The sequence below is a fragment of the Vipera ursinii genome (genome assembly GCF_947247035.1).
Source record: "Vipera ursinii genome assembly, chromosome: 1".
Lineage (NCBI taxonomy): Eukaryota > Metazoa > Chordata > Lepidosauria > Squamata > Viperidae > Vipera > Vipera ursinii.
Window position 1 is genome coordinate 343,785,708 of NC_139512.1, and position 15,201 is coordinate 343,800,908.

The window sequence follows — 15,201 nt, forward strand, 5'->3', positions numbered from 1 at the left end:
TTGGAACACTGCTATCACAATGTCATATCATTGTGTGTATCATTTGCATAATAATAGCATACTATTGTAATTTATTGAATTGCATGATTTCTGTCATTATTGTCATTTTCATGACCTTGTTACTCAAGCGACATCAATTACAATTTTCTGACAAATTCTTAAATTCAAAGGATTTTTTTAGAATTCTGGAGACCTCCTTCCCCCAATTAATTCTTCAAAATGAGGTTTCATTAAAGGAAAATATTTGTAGCTCAGGGTGGAAATGAGAAATCCTTGGTGCTCTCTGAGCTGGGTTGTTTTCTTGCAGACATTTTATTACCAAACTAGGTAACATCATCAGTGCTAGAGCATCATTAGCACTGATGATGTTACCTAGTTTAGGTAATGAAATTTCTGCAAGAAAACAACCCAGCTCAGAGAGCATTGAGGTTTCATTGAAGGGCATAGCTAAGGAAACAAGTCAAAAGTAATTTTTAAAAAGGGAGATACCATAGTCTATTTCAAGGATTAAAGTAAGAGAAAATGGAGAAATATAAGAGGAAGAATGTGCCAATGGTAACATAGGGAGGACTGTAGAGAGCTTATTCTGAACATAGCTGAATGGTTGCAGTACGAAGACATTCAGTAATCTCAACTTGGTGGAATCCAACAGAGAAAGGAATTCAAACTTTAAATATCTGCTAACTTAACAACAAACTTAACATTAAGAAAACCAAGATCATGGCATCCGGCCCTCTCAATTCCTGGCAAATAGATGGGGAAGAAATGGAGGTAGTGACAGATTTTATTTTCCTGCACTAATTGCAGGCAGCTGGTGTTACTTAAGGAGGCATTAGCCCACTGCTCCACCAAGGCTCTTGTAATGAATGGCACTGAAGGAAGTGACTTATGACTTATGACCAGCCCTCGCATTTATGACTGTCACATCATCTTTACCATCATGTGATCAAAATCGGAGCATTTGGCAACCTGGGATGTATTTACACCAGTTGTAGCATTCCCCCAGGTGATGTGATTGCCATTTGCAACTTCCCAGACAGCTTCCAACAAACAAAGTCAATAAGGGGTTTGCTTAATGACCACAATAAATTGAGGATGATCAGTAAAGCTATGGCATAACTCCCTGTTCCTCAACTTTGGAATAAGGCAAGCTATGAAATTATGATTTGAATTGAATTGAATATAGCTTCTGTTGAAGCTGGAAACATTGGTTTTGTTAAGACAGGAAACTGATTTGAGGGTTCATAGGTCAGTTTGAGTCCACAGGTGATAACTGCTAGCTACACAACTTCTGGTTTGATTGTTGCAAGCCACAAAATTTGATTGCGTGCAAGATAGAAAGCTTATGTATGTTTTATTAAGATGCATCATTTATTCATTCAGAGGTTACAAAGCTTGTTTGAATAGTTCATGAGGTTGACTTTGATACAATAAAAGCAAAACATTAGACCTTTACTGGAGAGTATGTATAAAACTGACCATGTCTGTCATAAATTAGTGGAAGACATAAACATGGAAGAGAGCCAGTTTGTGTAGTGGTTAAGTCACCATAGTAGAAATTGAGAGAGCGGGAGTTCTAGTCCTGCTTACACATGAAGCCAGCTGGGTGATCTTGGGCCAGTCACTCTGTCTCAGCCCTAGGAAGGAGGCAATGGCAAACCATTTCTGAAAAACCTTGCCAAGAAGTCTTCAGGAAATTGTCTAGGCAGTTGCCAGGAGTCAAAACTGATTCGATGGCACACGTAGGCCTAAACATGAAAAGCTCCAGTAGAATTGATTTCAAGCGTTATCCAAAAGGTCTGATGGATATGCAAATCTGCACATTCTTCATTCAATTCATATTAACCAAAGCCAACCATTTATTAGTTTGCTTACGGTTTTTTTTTACATTAGATGATTGAAACAAATGACATTTCAGAAGAAAAAATCAAGATGAAACAAGCCATGGAAGGTAAGAGTGCATCACTTTGGGGGATCTTGGATATAAATATAAATAATGTGTCACTCATCTGACTGAAGTTGACCCACCTGCCTGGGTCATCCCTCACTCTTTTCATCTAAATGCTTTGCTCAGAACTCAGCCCTCTCACCCCAAAATGGTACTGTCACCTACTGCAAGGCTACAACTCTGGCGTATGTTCAGTCTGCTCCTCTTTAGAAGGTTAGATGCAGCAGTTGGAAAACAGCCTGCCCACAGGCTGACGAAAAATAATTCCTTAGTTTGGTGTTCTCCTAAATACATTGGACCTCAGCACCCAGAGGTCCTTCTAAATATGTGGATCCCTCTGTGCTTGGGGGTGGGGTGAAGTGGAGGGTGGGTTTCAAAGTATTGTTTTCAGCTCTTCCTTTTCTTCTACAGATCTCCAGGACAAATTGAGTAAAAAGGACAAAGAGGTATTATCGCTTGCTTCCCAGACAGATACTCTAAGGGCCCAAGTAAGTGGTAAGTCTCTTTGGTCTGGTGTTGGTTAACATGGAACTCTTTTGGTGGAACCACCACATTTTTGCGAATTTGCATCGGAAAGATTATGCAGTGTCAAAATTGCATCCCCTCAGAATAGAGATGATCTGATAAGAAAGAACGCTAATGAAGAATTTTCCTTACATGTAGAAAACAAGCAAATGGGTTGGAAAGGAAGGGTAGACTAGGCTAAAACGTCAGCTCCATAGGTTCAACAATTTTTATGTTTTGGGTCAGAGGAGGGGATTTGTAATGAGTGGCCCTTTGGTGGAGCTGAAAAATTCACACACACACCCCTCCCACTTAAGATGACTGTTTGTGGCCAAATTTAGGTGATAAAAAAGGTAAAGGTAAAGGTAAAGGTTTCCCCGCACATGCGTGCTAGTCGTTTCTGACTCTAAGGGCTGGTGCTCATCTCCGTTTCAAAGCCAAAGAGCCAGCGTTTGTCCGAGGACGTCTCCGTGGTCATGTGGCCGGCATGACTAGAGGCCAAAGGTGTTACCTTCCCACCGTAGTGGTCCCTATTTTTCTACTTGCATTTTTACGTGCTTTTGAACTGCTAGGTTGGCAGAAGCTGGGACGAGTAACAGGTGCTCACTCTGTTACGCAGTACTCGGGATTCAACCCGCCAAACTGCCGACCTTCTGATCGACAAGCTCAGCGTCCTAACCCACTGAGCCACCGCGTCCCTTTTTTTTAGGTGATACTGTGCCTCTATTGTTGGAGACACAATCTGTTTTGCACCAATTCTTGACAACTTATTTGCTTCTGATCTGCTGGCTATAGTGGCTAGAGTTGATGAGAGTTGTAATTCAGCAACATCTAGGAGGTCTCAAATTCCCCACCCCAGATGTATCATCCCAACCAGGTTCATACAAACACCTTTCTCTTCTTGCCTTGCCAAAGACTCCAGTTTGGTTTATTCTGTTCCTCCAGCCCCCACCATCTTGTTGTGACTCAGGGCCAGCCTGTGGGTCCGACAGCCGGGTCCGATGTATCGGAGGACTCAGATGTGGGGGAGGAGGGAAACGAACCGGCTGATGATGATTTGGAGGCTTTGCAGAGTCCTCAGCCGGGAACCTCTTCTCAGCTGTGTGAGCCCGAGAGTGCGGAGGATGATGACCCACAGCTGGCCCTGTTCAAGGACGCCCGACGCAGGAGGCAGACGAGCAGGGACAAACAAAGAAAGGCTATGGGACTCCTCGGGAGGAGGCACAGGGAGACCACGCCCTGAGCTCTCTATAAAAGAAGTGTTTGGGGAGGGGCTGGTTGCTGAAAGCAACTTTTCCGTTTGAGAAGTCAAGCTCTTGTATTTTTGTAACAGTGTAATTAAAACTTGGCAGAAGCCTTTTGGTCTTGGACGCTTTCCAGACTCTTCTTTTGATTAGGGGTGCGAGAAGAGGGCTGGTTCAGAACAGTTTGCTTTCAGCCACCCACCCCTTAATACTACGATGGAGCAGCTTCTTGCCGAGCATGCCCAGCTCAACCAGCAACTCACCTTGCTGGCCACTCAGGTGGCACAACTGCAGGCTCAGGTACATGCTGCCCCCCCACCCAGGAGGAAATGTCAGATAGCTATGCCGGATAAATTTGCTGGTAATCCAGAACTGTTTCCTGCCTTCCTGGGACAATGCCAGCTTTATATCAGCGTGAGAGCAGCTGATTTCCCCACTGACCGAGATAAGGTGGGATTCGTATTGAGCCTTCTGTCGGGAGATGCAGCTCGTTGGGGCACGCCTCTGTTGGCACAGCCTAGCCCTTTGTTGGATAACTTTGGGGGGTTTTGTGACCATATGCGCCTCATGTACGAGGACCCGATTAAGGCGCAGACGGCCACCCGACGCCTGAAAGCTTTGAGGCAGGGTCAGCGCCCTCTACAGGCCTATATCAGCGATTTCCGGCTGCTTAGCCAGGATTCCGCCTGGAATGAGGCTGCGCTCGTGGATGCCTTTCAGGATGGCTTGTCAGAGGAGATGTTGGATGAGCTGGCCCGCGTGGACATTCCCTCAGACCTGAATGGGCTGATCCATCTTTGTCTGCGGATCGATGCCCGGCTGCAGCAGCGTAAGAGTCGCCGTGCCACCCCACAGACCCCTGCCGCCCCTGTTGTGCGTGAGCCCCCAGTCCAGAGGGAGGAGCCAATGGAGCTGGGTGCCGCCAGGTCCCGTCTATCGGTGACGGAAATGGACAGACGACGATCGGAGGGGTTGTGTTTTTACTGTGGGGACCCTGGACATTTGGCTGCTTCTTGCCCGAAGAAGCGTCAGCGGGCGTCAGTGACCAAGCCTGCCCCGAGAAAGTCCCCTGCTTTGCTATCGGGAAACGGCCCGAGCCCGATCTAGACGGTGTGACAGATCGGGCGACCCACAACGATCACGCCGAGCGACGCCGTTCCGACGGTGCCTGTGAACCTCCGCGGCATTTGATTTTGGAGGCACGACTGATCCTCCCTGGCAAGCCAGAGGGGATTCCGGTCCATGCCTTGATTGACTCTGGGGCTACCACTAACTTTATGGATTCGGCCTTTGTGGCCAAATGGGCTGTTCCCCAGTGTCCAGTGGATCCGCCCATGCTTGTGGAGACCATCGATGGTCGAGTGCTCCTGTCCGGGCCTATCACGGCCGCCACGCAACCCGTGTGTATGGCCATCAGTACCCATGTGGAGGCCATTCAGTTCTACGTCACTTCGGATCTACACTTCCCCGTGGTCTTGGGACTGGCGTGGCTCCGGGCGCATGATCCACAGATCTATTGGTCTCAGAACTTGGTCACCTTCCCAAGTTTGCAGTGCGTGGACCACACCCGCCATATCTGTGCCGGCCAGGTGGAGGGATCCCCAGGGGTTTCCTTGCCTCCCGAACTGTCCGACTTTGCTGACGTGTTCAGCGAGTCAGAGGCGGACCAATTACCCCCGCACAGGCCCTACGACTGCTCCATTGACCTAGTCCCTGATGCGCCTCTCCCAGTGGGGCGTTTGTACTCCATGTCGGAGCCCGAGTTGGCTGCATTGCGGGACTTCCTGACGAAGAACTTGGCTCGTGGTTTCATCCGGCCCTCGTCCTCGCCAGTGTCTGCGCCCGTGCTCTTCGTCAAAAAGAAGTCGGGCGAGTTACGGCTTTGCTGTGACTACCGGAAACTCAACGCTATCACGGTGCGTAACCGCTACCCGCTGCCCCTCATCCCCGAGCTCTTGGACCGACTCCGGGAGGCTAAGATCTTCACGAAACTGGACCTGCGTGGAGCTTACAACCTCGTCAGGGTTCGGCCGGGTGATGAGTGGAAGACGGCGTTTGGTACTCGCTATGGACATTTCGAGTACACGGTGATGCCGTTTGGCCTGACCAACGCCCCCGCTGTGTTTCAGCATTTTATGAATGACATCTTTCGGGATCTGTTGGACCAGTTTGTTGTGATTTACCTGGACGACATCCTGATTTACTCCCCGTCGCGTGAAGCGCATCATCAGCATCTCCGTCAGGTCCTGCAGCGCCTCCGGAAACATCGGCTGTTTGCCAAGTTGGAGAAGTGCCAGTTCTACCAGGTGACCATTGATTTCTTGGGTCACCGCATTTCTCCTGAGGGCATCGCCATGGAACCGAGTAAAGTTGAGTCGTTGCAGAGTTGGCAACCCCCGCGTCGCGTGAAGGATATTCAGCGACTTCTTGGATTTGCCAACTACTATCGGACATTCATCCCTGGCTTTGCTGCCTTGACAGCCCCCCTCACCCGGCTCCTGCAGAAGAAGACTCGGTTCCAGTGGAACGCCCCCGAACAACAGGCGTTCCAAGCTTTGAAGGACGCCTTCATGAAGGAGCCCATCTTGAAGCATCCTGACCCGCAACGGCCGTTTGTCGTGGAGGCGGACGCCTCCGACATTGCCATTGGGGCCGTGTTACTCCAGGCAGCGACGCCCAACGGTACCCTTTTCCCTTGCGCGTATCACTCACGGAAATTGAATCCCTCGGAGCGCAACTATACCATCTGGGAGAAGGAGCTGCTGGCCATCAAGGCGGCGTTCGAGGCTTGGAGGCATCATCTGGAGGGGGCGCGGCATCAAATCGAGGTCCGGACGGACCACAAGAATCTGGAAAGCCTGCAGACCGCTCGGAATTTGAACCAACGCCAGATCCGGTGGTCCCTCTTCTTTGCGAGGTTTGACTTCCGGGTGTGGTACATACCAAGCGGGCACAACCAGAGAGCGGATGCTCTGTCCAGGAAGCCCGAGTACACCCGAGTGGAAGACAAGCTTCCGCCCAGGACCGTGATCCCCGTCGAGTCTTTTGCTGCGGTGCGGGAGCCGGTGGATATACGGGCTCGGATCCGGGAGGCGCAGCAGCAGGAGGCGTGGGTGGCTCAGCGGAAGGAAGAGGTGGGGCCAGATTCGCCTTGGTCGGTCACGGATGGACTCCTGTATTATCGTGACCGGCTCTATGTTCCAGGAGGGCCACTCAGGGGACTCGTCCTCAGCCAATGTCATGATAACCCGGCTGCGGGGCATTTTGGCCTGTTCAAGACTCTGAACCTGGTCTCCCGTACATTCTGGTGGCCCCGAGTCCGACACGATGTCCAGTCTTATGTCACCTCCTGCGTCCCATGCAGGCAGGCCAAGTCAGCGACAGGGGCCCCGCCTGGTTTACTGCAGCCTTTGCCAACGCCCAAGAGTCCCTGGGGGGCTGTGTCCATGGACTTTCTGACGGATCTACCCCCATCCTCCGGCTTCACGACAGTGTTTGTGGTGGTGGACATGTTGACCAAGATGGCGCACTTCATCCCCTGTCGCGGCTTACCGTCAGCTCGCGCCACTAGTCGCATGTTCATCCAACAGGTGTTCCGGCTGCACGGCCTTCCCGATAGAGTCGTCTCCGATAGGGGGGCCCAGTTTACAGCCCGCTTCTGGCAGGAGTTGATGCGGGCGTTGGACATTAAGGTTTGCCTCTCGTCCGCGCATCATCCTCAGACCGACGGGGGTACCGAGAAGGTCATCGGCATTTTGGAGCAGTATCTGCGCTGCTACGTTAACCTGCAGCAGGACAATTGGGTGGACTATTTGGCCATAGCCGAGTTTGCCTTTAACAACTCGCAGCACACCTCCACGCAGATGACACCGTTCTTGGCCAATGTGGGTTATCACCCTCGGTTTTTCCCCCTTTCTCCCGTGGACTCACCGGAGCCGGCAGCGAACGAATTCATGGCGGAGTTACAGGCGATCCATCGGTTGGTGCGACGGCAGCTGGAGAAGGCCAAGGCCGACTACAAGAGGTTCGCCGATCGGTCGAGAAGGGATACGCCTCCATTATCGGTGGGGGATCGGGTCTGGCTGTCCACCAGGAACCTACCATCCACTCGGCCGGCGAGGAAGCTGGACCACCGTTACCTTGGACCGTTCCCAGTCGAGGCCGTCATCAACCCGGTCGCCTATCGTTTAACTCTGCCACGTTCCCTGCGCGTGCACCCCGTCTTCCATCGGTCCTTGTTGGTCCCCGAACAACCGGCTTGTCCACTTCGCCAAGCGGAACCTCCCCCATCAGGACCTCGTGATGGCGACAGCCCCCCCGAGTACGAGGTCGCCAGCATCAGGGATTCCCGCTGGCTGAAAGGTCGCTTCCAGTACCTGATCGAGTGGAAAGGGTACGGGCCGGAGGACTTCACATGGGAAGACGCGACCGCCGTTCATGCCCCTGCGTTGGTGACTGCTTTTCACGAACAGTTCCCATCCCGACCGCATCCGGATCGGCAGACCCGGGGGAAGGGCCCTGCGGTGCGGGATAGTGTTGTGACTCAGGGCCAGCCTGTGGGTCCGACAGCCGGGTCCGATGTATCGGAGGACTCAGATGTGGGGGAGGAGGGAAACGAACCGGCTGATGATGATTTGGAGGCTTTGCAGAGTCCTCAGCCGGGAACCTCTTCTCAGCTGTGTGAGCCCGAGAGTGCGGAGGAGGATGACCCACAGCTGGCCCTGTTCAAGGACGCCCGACGCAGGAGGCAGACGAGCAGGGACAAACAAAGAAAGGCTATGGGACTCCTCGGGAGGAGGCACAGGGAGACCACGCCCTGAGCTCTCTATAAAAGAAGTGTTTGGGGAGGGGCTGGTTGCTGAAAGCAACTTTTCCGTTTGAGAAGTCAAGCTCTTGTATTTTTGTAACAGTGTAATTAAAACTTGGCAGAAGCCTTTTGGTCTTGGACGCTTTCCAGACTCTTCTTTTGATTAGGGGTGCGAGAAGAGGGCTGGTTCAGAACACATCTTCTCTCTGTTTCTGTTTGCCAGCACTGGAAAATAGATGCAAGAGCGCTGACAAGAAGGCGGATTCTGTGTTGAAAGAAAAAAAAAGGCTGGAAGCAGATGTAGAAACAATGTCAAGAAAAACCCACGATGCTTCTGGTCAGCTGGTTCTGATCAGCCAGGAGCTATTAAAAAAAGAAAGGTCAGTCTTTGCTTCACCCAGAGAACGTATGACACATTTAGAGCATTAGGAACCTCAGTTATGATTTCAGGGTTCTATAATAGAATCTAGAAGTGCTTCCAAGGAAACCTGGACTTCCATGCAGAATACTGGCTGTTCATGTTTGGTAGAACTCTAAAACTGGAAATGACTACTAAAACATTAGATGATTCTGGGATTTCCTGAATGGAGTAATTTTTCAGAAACTTCCAGACAACGTCACCTAGAATTTTCAACCTTTGAGTAAGCAGGTTATAAATAGAAGGAGTTACCATCCCAAACAATACTAAGAAAAACTAGCTTAGGAAAGGTCTAGAGCAGACATGTCAAACACAAGGCCCGGGGGCCGGATTCGGCCCACGAAGTGGTTTCATGTGGCCCGCAAAGCCATCCTGGAAACAGTGAGGGAACAGCCCCCACTGCCTTGGCCCTGGCCCAGAGACCCTCCTCCTGCCAGAGACCCTCAGATCTGTCCCACTCCTGCCCAGGTCCCAAATAGGCACCCTTGATGCGAACGATGTAGAGCTGGCCACGCCTACCCAGTAGGCCATACGCACTCTAGCCATGCCCACCTAGGAGGCCACGCCCACCCTGGCCATACCCACCCGGCCCCTTGAGGGCAACCGCAATGCTGATGCGGCCCTCAATGAAATTGAGTTTGACATCCCTGGTCTAGAGTAGCAAAAAGAAAATGATATTCCTTTTCCTTTCCTTTCCTTTCCTTTCCTTTCCTTTCCTTTCCTTTCCTTTCCTTTCCTTTCCTTTCCTTTCCTTTCCTTTCCTGCCCTGCCCTGCCCTGCCCTGCCCCTCCCCCTCCCTTCCCCTATCTATTTACCTCCTTTCCTTTTTGTCCCTTCCCTTCTTCACCCATTTACCAACTCCCCTCCCCCTTCCTTCTCCTCTCCTTGATTTGCATCAGGGCCTTCTCACAGCTACTACTTCAGTTATGGAACTGTCTTCTTAGATAATTGACTCCCAAGTTATTAACTTTTAGATGGCAACTATCAAATACAATGTTCTGTTGGGTTAAGTAGTATCTCGTTATTGATGGAAGGCTTTTTAGCTGTCAGATAGCACTTTTAAAAGTATAAATAAATTATATAATTTTTGTAATCTCTTCCTCCTAAAGGAGGCCAGAGTAGTGTACAGAATGCACACACATATACATACACCTCCCACATGTTGTGAATGCTGACTCACTCCCTAGCATCTAGGAACAACTGAAAGCAGTATTAGAATCAAATTCATGAAGATATTTGATAGATTCTCTCTCACAGCTTAAGATCTCTTTCCGATCTTCTCTCTACTCTTCCTGCAGAAGCCTGAATGAACTGCGGGCATTGCTAATGGAAGCCAACCGGCATTCACCAGGCCCAGAGAGAGACCTAAGCCGTGAGGTACACAAAGCCGAGTGGAGGCTGAAGGAGCAGAAGCTCAAAGATGACATCAAAGGACTGCGAGAAAAACTCAGCATCCTGGTGAGGACAGGGAGGGTGGAGAATTTAGAGGTGGTTAGCCCAGGTGATAGGCATCATATGCGAAGCTTCAGCAAGGCCGTTTTGCCTTGATGAGGTACATTGTGGAGGAAATATGATTCATCTTATCATAGAAGAATAATTGCATGAATCACCTTGGTATCAATTCTGTACCTTCCTCAAGCTTCCAATACATGTAATAGCAATAACACTTAGATTTATATACTGCTTCACAGTGCTTTACAGCCCTCTCTAAGCGGTTTACAGAGTCAGCATATTGCCCCCAACAATCTGAGTCTTCACTTTACCGACCTTGGAAAGGTGGAAGGCTGAGTCAACCTTGAGCCAGTCAGGATTGAACTCCTGGCAGTGGGCAGAGTTTGCCTGCAATACTGCAATCTAACCACTGTGCTACCACACCTTCTCAGTTTCATTTAGCGTCCTTTCAAAATTACAACGGCCCTGAAAAATGTGACTTGCAACCAATCCTCACATGACCATTACAGCATGCCCGTGGTCATGTGATCAAAATTCAGATGCTTGACAACCAGCATGTATTTACAACAGTTGTAGCATTCTGGGGCCATGTGATTGCCATTTGCAACTTGCTCAATTGGCTTGTGATAGGCAAAGTCAATAGGGGAAGCTGGATTTGCTTAACAACCACATGATTCACTTAACAACTGCAATGATTTGCTTAACAACCATGGCAGAAGGGTCGTAAAATCGGCCACAATTTGCTTAATAACTGCCTTGCTTAGCAACAGAAATTCTGATCTGAGCAGACATGTCTCTAAATCCCTATTTTTTAAAATTAAATATCCAGGACAAAGAAAAAGCAGTCACGGATCAGCGGCGGTATTCCCTTATTGATCCTTCCTCAGAGACAGAGATTCTCCGGTTGCAACACCGGCTGGTCAGCACTGAGGATGTCCTGAGGAACGCCTTGGAGCAGGGCCAACAAATGGAAAAACTGATGGAAGCCATGCGCAGCTGTTCTGAAAAAGTACAGGTCAGTCTTTCATAGCCGTATCTGGACTGAACCAGAAGGTTAGGAAAGTTGGATGTGGATGCTCTACTTGCTCTTGAAAGAAACTAAGAACTGACCACTTTTAATCTTGGTTTCTCAACCCCTGCAATGAGAGATCCTGGAGTATTGGCTTGTTTACAGAATTCACAAATGGAGGGGCCATCCCTTTAGTTTACTCTGTGGCTTTGGGCTAATAGGATGTGCAGTTCTATTTCTAAATTTTAATGTTAATTTACATTAGACTTAGACATATATACCGCTTCACAATGCTTTATAGCCCTCCCTAAGTGGTTTAGATAAGGGACGCGGTGGCTCAGTGGGTTAGGACGCTGAGCTTGTCGATCGGAAGGTCGGCAGTTTGGCGGGTCGAATCCCGAGTGCTGCGTAACAGAGTGAGCGCCTGTTACTCGTCCCAGCTTCTGCCAACCTAGCAGTTTGAATGCACGTAAAAATGCAAGTAGAAAAATAGGGACCACTACGGTGGGAAGGTAACAGCGTTCCATGCGCCTTTGGCGTCCAGTCATGCCGGCCACATGACCACAGAGACGTCCTCGGACAACCGCTGGCTCTTCGGCTTTGAAACGGAGATGAGCACCGGCCCTTAGAGTTGGAAACGACTAGCACCCATGTGCGGGGGAACCTTTACCTTTTAAGTGGTTTAGAGAGTCAGCATACTGCCCCCCAACAATCTGGGACTTTTTTTACCAACCTCGGAAGGGTGGAAGCTGAGTCAACTTTGAGCCAGTGAGAGGCAGTCAGAAGAAGTAGCCTGTAGTACTGCATTCTAACCACTGCACCACCACATCGCACCTTTATTATTTTTATAAACAATTCAAAGCAGGGAACATACAGATAGTCCCCCAACGTAACAACCATTTGTTTAGTGTCTGTTTGAAGTTACAAGGCATTGAAAAAAGTAAGTGTTTTTCACACTTAGGACCATTGTATCTTTTCCGTAGTCATGAGATCAAAATCTGGACACTTAGCAACCGGCATGTATTTTTGGCAGTTGCAGTGTCCCAGGGTCATGTGATCTCCTTCTCCTTCTTCTGGCCAGGAAAATCAATGGGGAAGCCAGATTCACTTAACAACCATGTTGCTAACTTAACAACTGCAGTGATTCACTTAACAACTATGTCAACAAAGGTCACAAAATGGGGCAAAACTCACTTAACAATTGTCTTGTTTAGCGTCAGACATTTTGGGCTCCCTAGTGGTCATAAAGGGACGCGGTGGCTCAGTGGGTTAGGACGCTGAGCCTGTTGATCAGAAGGTCGGCAGTTTGGCGGGTCGAATCCCGAGTGCCACGTAACAGAGTGAGCGCCTGTTACTCGTCCCACCTTCTGCCAACCTAGCAGTTCGAAAGCACGTAAAAAAATGTAAGTAGAAAAATAGGGACCACTACGGTGGGAAGGTAACAGCGTTCCATGCACCTTTGGCATCTAGTCATGCCGGCCTCATGACCACGGAGACGTCCTCGGACAAGCGCTGGCTCTTCGGCTTTGAAACGAAGATGAGCACCAGCCCCTAGAGTCAGAAACGACTAGCACGCATGTGCGGGGGAACCTTTACCTTTACCTTTAGTAGTCATAAGTCAGGGATGACCTGTACTTAATCTTCCTTCCTTATTGCTTTCCAATAAGGAAGGAGAAATAAATACAGATAGTGCTTGACTTATGACCAGTTGAGCCCAAGATCATCCCAGTCAGGAGAAAGCCTCAAGCAGGGAATTAGTCTGGATTCATTAAGTGAACACAAGAGGGTAAGATCTGACCTTTGTTAATGCTTTGAACCTTACCTAGTTTTTCCCAGGCAAAAAACAGGAGATTCCTGTGAAATAGGCATAGAATAATAAAGTAACTAGTTTGATGTGTGTCTGGTTGTTTGTGCCTGACATTGGTCTCCTATTTTCCCCACAACAACAATCCTGTTAGGTGGGTTAGGCTGGAGTAAAAGGTAAAGGTTCCCATGCACATGCATGCTAGTCGTTTCCGACTCTAGGGGCCGGTGCTCATCTCAGTTTCAAAGCCGAAGAGCCAGCGCTTGTCCGAGGACGTCTCCGTGGTCATGTGGCCGGCATGACTAGACGCCAAAGGTGCACGGAATGCTGTGTTACCTTCCCACCGTAGTGGTCCCTATTTTTCTACTTGTATTTTTATGTGCTTTCGAACTGCTAGGTTGGCAGAAGCTGGGACGAGTAACAGGCGCTCACTCTGTTACGCGGCACTCGGGATTCAACCCGCCAAACTGCCGACCATCTGATCGACAAGCTCAGCGTCCCAACCCACTGAGCCACCGCGTCCCATTAGGCTGGAGAGACTGGCCCAAAGCTCCCCGCTGGATTTTATATCCAAGACGGGATTAGAATTCATAGTCTCCTGTGATCGTAAAATGGAGCACAACTCACATAACAACCGCCTTGCTTAGCAGTGGAAACTTTGGACTCAGTTGTGGTTGTAAGTTGAAAAACCACCTCTTTTCCTGCAGTCAGAGAACTACTAAACATGGGTATAATTTGACATGCAAATGATTGGAGGTATTATTTTAGCTGAGCCTCTTCTTATGCAAAGAGGAGATCAATATATTTCGCTTTATGCTTTAACATTTTTTTCACTTTTTATTGATTTTCTTTTCTCTAATGTCTCGTATTTTTTCTCTATATCACATAAAACTGCTCATTTTAATGGAATTCTGTCTCTCTTTAATGTATCATCCAATTGCGTGAATTCACAAATCATCTGTTACCAACCTCTTTTTAAAAATTTTAGACTATTGGAAACTCTGAATCTGCTAACGGGGTCCATCAGCAAGAAAAATCTCACAAACAGGAGGTTGGTGACTCTAAATATCTTTCATGTAAGAATTTCTCCAATTCTTCTTCTTACTTTTGAGATAGATGTCTTACGCCGTACTCAGTGTGTGGTCCTCAATGGAACTGCATCTACATGGAAGGAAGTGTGTAGTTGGGTGCCCCATGGCTCTATTCTGGGCCCAGTGCTCTTCAACATCTTCATCAACAATTTGGATGAGGGGATAGATGGGGAACTCATCAAATTTGCAGATGACACCAAGCTGGCAGGAACAGCCAACCCTCCAGAAGACAGGCTTAAGATACAGGAGGATCTGGACAGACTCAAACATTGGGCACTATCTAACAAAATGAAATTCAATGGTGAAAAAAGTAAGGTTCTACATTTAGGCAGGAAAAATCAAATGCACAGGTATAGTATAGGTGGTACCTTGCTCAATAGTAGTAACTGTGAGAGGGATCTCGGAGTCCTAGTGGACAATCACTTAAATATGAGCCAGCAGTGTGCTGCAGCTGCCAAAAAAGCCAACACAGTGCTAGGCTGCATTAACAGAGGGATAGAATCAAGATCGCGTGAAGTACTAATACCACTTTACAATGCCTTGGTAAAGCCACACCTGGAATACTGCATCCAGTTTTGGTCACCACGATGTAAAAAAAATGTTGAGACTCTAGAAAGAGTACAGAGAAGAGCAACAAAGATGTTTGGGGGCTGAAGGCTAAAACATATAGGGAACGGTTGCTGGAATTGGGTATGTGTAGTTTAACGAAGAGAAGGGTGAGGGGTGACTTGATAGCAGTGTTCCAATATCTTAGGGGCAGCCACAAAGAAGAGGGGGTCAAGCTATTCTCCAAAGCACCTGAAAGCAGGACAAGAAGCAACGGATGGAAACTAGTCAAGGAGAGAAGCAACCTAGAACTAAGGAGAAACTTCCTGACAGTTAGAACAATTAACCAGTGGAACAACCTGCCTCTAGAAGTGGTGA

General features: G+C 48.7%; 1 protein-coding gene across 5 annotated transcripts in view; it reads left to right on the forward strand.

Moving 5' to 3' along the window:
• Window positions 1-15,201, forward strand: part of CLIP2 (CAP-Gly domain containing linker protein 2) — a 99,472-nt gene that overhangs the window by 80,553 nt on the left and 3,718 nt on the right. For 4 of the 5 annotated variants that reach the window (XM_083349389.1, XM_083349390.1, XM_083349388.1 and 1 more), the window contains 6 exons: window positions 1,894-1,951; window positions 2,360-2,443; window positions 8,727-8,883; window positions 10,220-10,379; window positions 11,203-11,388; window positions 14,175-14,327. In XM_083349389.1, the coding sequence (XP_083205515.1) occupies window positions 1,894-1,951; window positions 2,360-2,443; window positions 8,727-8,883; window positions 10,220-10,379; window positions 11,203-11,388; window positions 14,175-14,297 (768 nt within the window). In that variant the 3' untranslated portion in view covers window positions 14,298-14,327. Of the gene's footprint in view, window positions 1-1,893; window positions 1,952-2,359; window positions 2,444-8,726; window positions 8,884-10,219; window positions 10,380-11,202; window positions 11,389-14,174; window positions 14,328-15,201 lie in introns of those variants that run through there. The other variant, XM_083349391.1, reaches the window with a different exon arrangement.